This window comes from Pinus tabuliformis, chromosome 9 (assembly GCF_031772625.1).
Source record: "Pinus tabuliformis cultivar Carrire ecotype Pingquan chromosome 9, CPIR1, whole genome shotgun sequence".
NCBI classification, from domain to species: Eukaryota; Viridiplantae; Streptophyta; class Pinopsida; order Pinales; family Pinaceae; genus Pinus; species Pinus tabuliformis.
The window spans coordinates 190284969-190295044 of NC_142307.1; the positions used below are offsets into that span (position 1 = coordinate 190284969).

At 37.3% G+C, this 10076-nt stretch overlaps 1 protein-coding gene across 1 annotated transcript; it reads right to left on the reverse strand.

Moving 5' to 3' along the window:
• Positions 1 to 1845: 1845 nt before the first annotated feature.
• LOC149147779 (toll/interleukin-1 receptor-like protein) lies at positions 1846 to 2331 on the reverse strand. The gene has a single exon (XM_089441947.1). It carries the CDS (start codon positions 2329 to 2331, stop codon positions 1846 to 1848), a length of 486 nt encoding a protein of 161 aa, XP_089298073.1.
• Between the last annotated feature and the right edge of the window lie 7745 nt (positions 2332 to 10076).

A 10076-nucleotide genomic window follows, 5' to 3' on the forward strand; every position in this document is an offset into this window, starting at 1 on the left:
CTGGTTCGATTTGAAGACCGACACTTATATTGCTGGCTTTATACAGAAGTTTGAGCTGATTTTTATTATTCTCTGCTCTGTGACATAGATTTTTCTCATTCCTACGTTTCTCTTCCTGTAAGAACTCTCGGTCTTTTGTAATAACTTCGAACAGTTGTATGTGAAACTTCTTCCAGTACAACGTTCATTTTGGCTTTGGAGCCCACAATGGTCATATGCGCTTTAAACCAAATAACATATGGGAAGTTATAGATGCCATAGGCAATCGATTTTAAAATATGCTATACCTTTGGCATATTTGATAAGAACAACGCACAATATTGGTTCAATTTGAAGGCTGGCTCTTATATTTCTGGCTATATACAAAAGTTGGGTTGATTATAACATACCTTTTCATTGTTCTCTGCTGTGTGAAATATGTTCTCATCACTATGTTACTGGTGCTGTAAGAGCTGGCAGTCATTATAATAATGTACAGTGAAACATAGTTTTATGGAAACTTCTTCCAGTGGGACCTTCTTTTTTGGTCTGAGAGTCCACAGTAATCATATGCGCTTTAAACTATTATAACATCCATAGCTACATTTGAGAAGTTTTTCCATGCTATAAGCACACTATTTAAAGAAAAACATATTAATTCCTAAAAATGTACTAATTAATAAAAATAAAAATGCAATAATGTTTTAAGTCACAGCTCCATCTTTTATCAATAAAAAAATTAGATATTACTTGCCTACTAAGGTAGAATAGACTGTGATGCCTTTGAGTCCTGATTTCTCAAGCCATGATTCTAAAGAAAAACACATTAATTCCTAATAATGTATTAATTAATAAAAATAAAAACACAATAATGTTATAAATCAAAACTCCATCTTTTATCAATACAAAAATTAGATATTCCTTGCCTACTAAGGTAGAATAGACTGTGATGCCTTTAAGTCCTGATTTCTCAAGCCATGATTCTTAAAAAAACACATTAATTCTTAATAATGTATTTAATTAATAAAAATAAAAACACAACAATGTTTTAAATCAAAACTTCATCTTTTATCAATACAAAAATTAGATATTCCTTGCCTACTAAGGTAGAATAGAGTGTGATGCCTTTGAGTCTTGATTTCTCAAGCCATGATTCTACAGAAAAACACATTGATTCTTAATAATGTATTAATTAATAAAAATAAAAACACAATAATGTTTTAAATCAAACTCCATCTTTTATCAATACAAAAAATAAATATTCCTTGCCTAAATAAACTATGACGCCTTTGAGTCTTGATTTCTCAAGCCATAATTCTAAAGAAAAACACATTAATTCTTAATAATATATTAATTAATAAAAATAAAAACACAACAATGTTTTAAATCAAAACTCCATCTTTTATCAAATACAAAAATTAGATATTCCTGGCCTACTAAGGTAGAATAGACTATGATGCTTTGAGTCCTGATTTCTCAAGCCATGATTCTGATGATTCCCTTCATCATTTGGTTAATCGAAACTCCATTACTTTACGCATCTGGGATAACTGTCCTTACGTTCAAGGGTTGCTAAGGATCGCCTTCTTTACATTGTTGACAACCACTGAACCACACGATTCACCAGGGCTGCTTCGTACCTGTACATCGCAGAATTCGAATGCGTCAAAACAAAGACAAAGAAACCTTCAAAGTATCCAACAAAGGCAATGAAACATTCAAAGAAAAGGTACCTGGGTTGAGGTGAGAAATCTTCACATATATATTCTATGTTGTGGGTAAAATGTTTAAATAATAAATGCCAAAAATAGAAAACATATAAAACTTCCGCAATTTTGATACTGTCTATGATTTATATGGATTAATTTAACCCACCCACCCGTTGGTGTCATCGAGTGACCAGCCAGAGAGACTGGCGATGGTGGAGAGAGCGACCTTCCACTCACGAATTTCTTCTTCACTGTGTCTTCCACAGCTCCGATGGTGTTGGAATGCCTGGGCAAAGGGGCTGTCGGGTCGGTCCGGGTGGCGAACATGGGAAGGAGACATTTTATAAAACAAGGGAATGGTCCTCCCATGATCCTGCCCCTGCCGCGCAATAAGGGACACTTCCCTGAGGCACCACAGAGAAGTTGCATAATCTGGAGAGAATATCGGAACCCTGATTCGACTGCTTTCAATGGCATTCTTTATGGTTGCATTAATATCATCCCCTTTCTTTAATTCATGGATATCCAGGAACACATGGACGCCTTCTCCGGTCAAAGCATCGTAAAGATGATCAACAAAGCCTTTTCTTACATCTGGGCCTCTGAAACTCAAAAACAAATCGTATCTCCACACTCTTCTCATCCTACCAATTGTAATTGTTGTTGAAGAAATGGATATCCAGAGGATGAATCAATGACAAAATTTATCAACCGATTATTATTATTATATTTTTCGTCCTTGCGTTGTTCACAAATGTTTAATTTCCATCCCTCCAATCAACATTTCTAGTCAAATATTTGTGAACAAAATCATATTTATCTAGAAAAAAATATTAATTCCTACTGGCGGGTTAAGATGGACCTGCTGGATTATTTCATTACTGTATATCATTTGTTTATTTTTAATATGGGGCAATTCTGGGCGGAGCGATTCTGAGAATCGCCCCATCTAACTCTATTTCCTCTTCATCAACTCCAGCGGCCAAAATTTCTCCAAAGAACTCGTCAAAGATCACTGCTATAATTTCACCATCTTCACGGCGCCAAATTAAAGTATTTGGAGTAAAAGCAAAATTGCAAGTACAAAATAGCTCTGGCATATTTGATCATAATAATGTACACTACTGGTTCGATTGGAAGAACGGCACTTATATTGCTGGCTTTATACAAAAGTTTGCGCTGATTTTTATTGTTCTCTGCTCTGTTGGATAGATTTTTCTCATTCCTACGTTTCTCTTCCTGTAAGAACTCTAGGTCTTTTGTAATAACTTCAGATAGTTGTATGTGAAACTTCTTCCAGTACAACGTTCATTTTGGCTTTGGAGCCCACAATGGTCATATGCGCTTTAAACCAAATAACATATGAGAAGTTATAGATGCCATAGGCAATCGATTTTAAAATATGCTATACCTTTGGAATATTTGATAAGAACAACGCACATTATTGGTTCAATTTGTGTTGAAATAATAATTTCAACTGCAGGTTCATTTTATTTGCGATGCCATCTATCGCATATCGCAAATCGCAACTCACCTTGTCACCCTCCGATATGTGTTGTGTTCTCTGGCGATCGCGATGGTGCGACGCGATCCAATTGCATATCGCAGATCGCATCATATGTGTGTGCCCCAATTTTGTGTTCCGACCAAATGGGATTCTGCGATGCAATTTAAATGAAGTCAATGGGTGAAGTATAGGCCAGCATTAAATGAAATTTTACGTGAAGTAAAAGTTTTTACTTACCGCCAGTAAATGTCAGTAAAACAGTAAATGCTATTTACTGTGGGTTGGTAAGTTTTGGTGAAGTTTTTAATTTTATTTCAGTGGGAGTATGGGATCAGGTAATAGTTGGTAAAAGCATTTAATTTTTGTTATTTCTTTTACGGAAGCATGGGAAGTGAAAACATGAAGTAACTTCTTATTGTTGATATATATTTGTAATGTTTTTTTTTGTTATGTTAATGTGAGAAGAGGGGAGACGCAACAGCGCCCATGTAATTGTATTGTAATGCACAGCAGTGCGAAGAAGTAAAAAATAGAACGCAGCAGCGTGAGAGAAATTTGTATGTAATTCTACACAGCAGTGTGTTGATTTACAAAGCTGAGACAGAGTATTTCTCAGGAGAGACAGAGTAGTTTTTGTATGGAACTGGAAGTTCCTTGTGAATCCCTCTGAGAGAGAGGAAGACCAATGTTTTGTAACAACAGTTTTTTTTATTAATGAATAGAAATTTGTGGTGTGTGTGAAATCTCTGTCTGCTGCAAATATTTTTTTAAAGTTTCCGCTGTGTTAAAGATCCTGTGTTTGAAACAGAGCATTGTCTCTGTGTTCTGTGATTTTGTTTTTGGGATTTTGACAGAAAAATCCCCAACAGTGGTATCAGAGCTAGTTCAGGCTCTTTGAAAGTGTCAAAGAAGCTGAAGGAAAGACTTTTGCTGCAACAGCTTCTCAAAGTTTTTTTTGTGTGTCGCTGTTGAAGACAGTCTGTTATTTTAAATACACAGTGAAGCATTTTGAAGCATAGTCAAGTAGTGCAAGAATGGCTTGCACCAGCACCAGCAATAGCATGGGTATGCAGCTCCCATTATTTGATGGTAAAAACTATGACTACTGGGCAATAACAATGAAAGCCTTGTTTGCTTCCCAAGACTTATGGGAAATAGTTGAGGAAGGTTTTGAACAACCAGCAGATGAAAATGAGTTTAATGCATTAACTCAAGGAGAGAAGGATCTGCTGAAGAGCTGCAAGAAGAAGGATTCAAAAGCCCTTTTCTTCTTGTATCAAGCAGTGCATGGAAGTGTATTTCCAAGGTTAGCAGCAGCTAAGACATCCAAAGATGCATGGAAAACTCTTAAAACAGCCTATCAAGGCATGGAGAGAGTGAAGACAACAAAACTACAATTGCTGAGGAAAGATTTTGAGAATTTGTGCATGAAGGAGTCAGACAATATTGACTCATTCTTCACTCAAGTAATTGGCCTGGTCACACAAATAAGATCTCATGGAGAGATACTTGAAGAAAGGAGGATTGTGGAGAAACTATTGAGGTGACTACCCTCAAGGTTTCATGTGATTGTCACCACCATAGAAGAGACAAAGGATCTCTCAAACTTTTCAGTTGATGAGCTTCATGCATCACTGATAACACATGAGCAGAGGTTGAGTAGAAATGAAAACTCATCTCTAGAGCAAGCCTTCAAGACCCAGATGTCCTTTGGAAGAGGAAGAGGTCAAGGCAGAGGAAACAAGAGAGGAAGAGGCAGAAGCCAGAACAGAGGTGGAAGGAACAGTCTAGCAAATGCTCAAGGAAGAGGCAGCAATCCAAATCAGAACCAAGGTCAAGGCAGCAGCCAACAAGGAGGAAAACATCATGCTCAAGGACAAAGGTATGAAAAATCCAATGTCCAATGTTATTATTGTAAAAAATATGGGCATTATGCCAGTGAATGTAGGAAGAAGCAGCATGATGTGAATAATAGATCTAATGCAAATATTACTAGAGAAAATGTCAGCCAAGATAATGTGTTGTTAGCTTGTAACATGGTTGAAACAAATAGTGAAGATATATGGTTTCTAGACTCCGGTTGCAGTAACCATATGACAGGAAACATAGCTTTGTTTTCTTCTTTAGATCAAAGTGTGAAGTCACAAGTCACACTTGGGACCGATAGTAAAATTTCTGTTATGGGTAAAGGAGAAGTTAAAATATTTACAAAGCAAGGTGAAAAGAAAACCATAGCAGATGTCTATTATGTTCCTGGAATGAAATGTAACCTCTTGAGTATTGGACAGCTTGTCCAAAAAGGTTACAATGTTTTCTTTGAGAATGATGTATGCACCATCATGGATATCCCACCCAGCAAAAGATGCATTGCTGAAGTGAGGATGACGAGGAACAGAATGTTCCCTCTCAGAATAAGGGCATATTTGAAAAATAAAGCTGCAATGGTAGCAGTTACCCAAGAGGCTCTCCAAAGTGTGCCAAAAGATGAAAATTGGTTGTGGCACTTGAGATTTGGACATCTCAACTTTGGAGGTCTTAACTTGTTGAGTAGAAAAGGAATGGTAAGAGGATTACCATTGATAGAGAAACCGGATAGCCTTTGTGAAGGCTGCATATTGGGAAAACAACACAGAGAAAGTTTTCCATCAGGGAAAAGCATAAGGGCAAAGGCACCCTTAGAGATCATCCACTCAGATTTATGTGGACCAATGCAAACCCCATCTTTAGCAAGCAGCCAATATTTTCTAACATTCATTGATGATTTTACAAGAAAGACTTGGGTTTATTTCTTGAAGAACAAATCGGAAGTGTTTGAAAAATTCCGAATTTTCAAAGCACTTGTTGAAAATCAAAGTGGGCTGCGCATCAAAGTTTTGAGAACTGACAGAGGAGGTGAGTATATCTCCAAAGAATTTTTATGTTTTTGCAGAGAAAATGGAATACATAAACAGTTTACAGCAAGGTACACCCCACAGCAAAATGGAGTTGTTGAAAGGAAGAACAGGACCATTATGGATATGGCGAGGAGCATGTTGAAGGCAAAGCATTTGCCAAATGATTATTGGGCTGAAGCCGTAAACTGTGTTGTATATATCTTGAATAGGTGTCCTACAAAAGCTGTGATGAACAAAGTGCCGGAAGAAGCATGGAGTGGGAGAAAGCAAGGAATCACCCACATGAAAGTTTTTGGATGTGTGGCTTATGCACACATTCCAGATCAGCTAAGGAGGAAGTTGGACAGCAAAGGGGAGAAATGTATCTTCATCGGATACAGTGAAGAATCCAAAGCTTACAGGTTGTATATCCCATCCACCAAGAAATTCTTTGTGAGCAGAGACGTTCAGTTCATTGAGGAGGAAGCTTGGGATGGAAGCATAGAGAAAACAGTGAATGTGAAAAATTGTTTGTCTCATGATGAAGATGATGAGGAAATGGTAGAAATGCATCCCTAAACAGCAGCGCCAACACAAGGACAGCAAGGAACACCTTTGAGGAGAAATGAAAGTGGTTCTCCAAGCACACCACAAGGAGGAAATTCAAGTGCATCTTCAAGCACTTGCACACCAAGTGAAAGAGGTAAGAAGTTCAGAAACTTGAGTGACATTTATAATGAAAGAATGAATTCCTTATTTGCCTTGTATTTTCATGTTGATGATCCTATTCATTTCGAAGATGCTATTAAAGATAAGAAATAGATAGAAGCTATGGATGAAGAGATGAATGCCATAGAAAGAAACAAGACATGGGATTTGGTTGAGCTACCAAAACGTAAAGAAGTCATTGGAGTTAAATGGGTCTATAAGACCAAGTGCAATGCTGAAGGCAAAATTGAAAGACACAAGGCAAGGCTTGTTGTCAAGGGATACAAGCAGCAGTATGGAAGAGATTATGAGGAGACTTTCTCACCGGTTGCAAGAATGGAAACCGTGAGAGCAGTGCTGTCCATAGCAGCACAAAACAAATGGAAAGTCTACCAAATGGATGTGAAGTTGGCATTCCTAAATGGAGTGTTAAAGGAAGAGGTTTACATTGAACAACCTCTAGGCTATGAGAAGAAAGGCCAAGTGCACAAAGTGTGCAAATTGAAGAAAGCTCTTTATGGGCTGAAGCAAGCGCCAAGAGCATGGTACAGTAGAATAGACTCCTATCTACTGGAAAATGAATTTGACAAATGTGAGGGAGAACCCACAGTCTACATCAAAGAAAAGGATGGTAAGATTTTAATTGTAGTGTTGTATGTTGATGATGTAATTTTTACAGGTAATGATGACTACCTCATTGAAAACTTCAAATCAGTCATGAAGGAAGAATTTGAGATGACTGACATGGGTTTGCTAAGATACTTCTTGGGAATAGAAGTAGATCAAAATGAAAATGGAATTTTTATCTCTCAAGCAAGATATGTAAATGAAGTGTTGGAAAGATTCCACATGCAAGAGTGCAAAGCAGCAATCACTCCCACGGTAATGGGATTAAAACTCAGCAAAGAGGACAACAACAAGGATTTTGATCCTAGATTGTACAAGAGCATAGTTGGCAGCCTTATGTATTTGACTGCAACTAGGCCTGACATAATGTATGCTGTTAGTTTGATTTCCAGATTCATGGAGAGGCCAAAAGAGGCACATTGGCAAGCAGCAAAAAGAATTCTGAGGTATGTCAAAGGTACAAAAAGATTTGGCATTTTATATACTCTTTCAGAAAGCTCAGACTTAGTTGGCTACACCGATAGTGATTGGGCTGGAAGTGTGGATGATCGGAAAAGCACATCCGGTTATGTCTTTCACATGGGTTCAGGAGCAGTTTCATGGGCTTCTAAGAAACAGCTAATCGTGGCATTGTCTACAGCAGAAGCAGAGTACGTGGCAGCTACAGCAGCAGCATGTCAAGCAGTTTGGATGAGAAGAATGTTGAGGAGCTTAGGCCAAGAGCAGGCAAAAGCAACAATTATTTTTTGTGACAATAGCTCAGCTATTGCGTTGTCCAATAATTTTGTGTTTCACAAACGAACGAAACACATTGATACAAGGTTTCACTACATCAAGGAATTAGTGAACAATGGAGAAATTGTTTTACAACATTGCAGCACTCAAGAACAGGTGGCAGACATTCTGACAAAGCCATTGAATCAGAAGAGCTTTGAATTTTTAAGGAAGCGTCTGGGTATGATTGAATACCCAACAGTTGAAATTAAAGGGGAGTGTTGAAATAATAATTTCAACTGCAGGTTCATTTTATTTACGATGCCATCTATCGCATATCGCAAATCGCAACTCAACTTGTCACCCTCCGATATGTGTTGTGTTCTCTGGCGATCGCGATGGTGCGATGCGATCCAATCGCATATCGCAGATCGCATCATATGTGTGTGCCCCAATTTTGTGTTCCGACCAAATGGGATTCTGCGATGCGATTTAAATGAAGTCAATGGGTGAAGTATAGGCCAGCATTAAATGAAATTTTATGTGAAGTAAAAGTTTTTACTTACCGCCAGTAAATGTCAGTAAAACAGTAAATGCTATTTACTGTGGGTTGGTAAGTTTTGGTGAAGTTTTTAATTTTATTTCAGTGGGAGTATGGGATCAGGTAATAGTTGGTAAAAGAATTTAATTTTTGTTATTTCTTTTACGGAAGCATGGGAAGTGAAAACGTGAAGTAACTTCTTATTGTTGATATATATTTGTAATGTTTTTTTTTGTTATGTTAATGTGAGAAGAGGGGAGATGCAACAGCGCCCATGTAATTGTATTGTAATGCACAGCAGTGCGAAGAAGTAAAAAATAGAACGCAGCAGCGTGAGAGAAATTTGTATGTAATTCTACACAGCAGTGTGTTGATTTACAAAGCTGAGACAGAGTATTTCTCAGGAGAGACAGAGTAGTTTTTGTATGGAACTGGAAGTTCCTTGTGAATCCCTCTAAGAGAGAGGAAGACCAATGTTTTGTAACAACAGTTTTTTTTATTAATGAATAGAAATTTGTGGTGTGTGTGAAATCTCTGTCTGCTGCAAATATTTTTTTAAAGTTTCCGTTGTGTTAAAGATCTTGTCTTTGAAACAGAGCATTGTCTCTGTGTTCTGTGATTTTGTTTTTGGGATTTTGACAGAAAAATCCCCAACAATTTGAAGGCTGGCGCTTATATTTCTGGCTATATACAAAAGTTGAGTTGATTATAACATACCTTTTCATTGTTCCTTTCCTAAATAGACACAATTATATGTGTTTAGAACTTAAGCTTTATGTGTGTTACATGTCCAAAAATCTTGAGCGATCCTAACGTTTGGAAACGAGCTGACTACTTAGAAAGCACACGGCCAAAGCATATTGGTTTCGAAGCGACTTCTTTTGAAGCACTTTCTTTGAGGATGCTCAAATGAGATAACCATGAACGGACCGACTTGAATTTTCTCAAACAATTCGCTCTTCGAATCGAATTGACGAATTTCCGATTTTTTTCCCTGTTTCGGACGTATTTGGTAACTATTTCTAAACTGGGTTTACGTGCTTCACCGGCATCTTCACTATACATTTCAGTATGGATGAGAAGTCATCAAAATGGGAAAAAAATGAGGTGCACATATTAAAAATAAATAAATGATATACAGTAATGAAATAATCCAGCAGGTCCATCTTAACCCGGGAACTTCTAAGCACCCATTTACAATGATGCTTCATGACAGATGCCTTGTAGTAGCAAAATGAAATTTGAAGCCTCCAATGTCTCTGACTTTTTCAAAGATTTGTTTTCAGTGGCCATAAAATTTTTGGTGTGATTAATTAGTTTATTCAGTTAAATATGAATCTGGCATCTGCTGATCAAGATATGGATTCTGTTTTTAATGTCGATATAGAGGGGATGCAACACTTTTACTCCGTCCTGAC

Coding starts and splice junctions, on each gene's coding strand:
- LOC149147779 (XM_089441947.1), bottom strand. CDS start 2,331: ATGAGAAGAGTGTGGAGATACGATTTGTTTTTGAGTTTCAGAGGCCCA.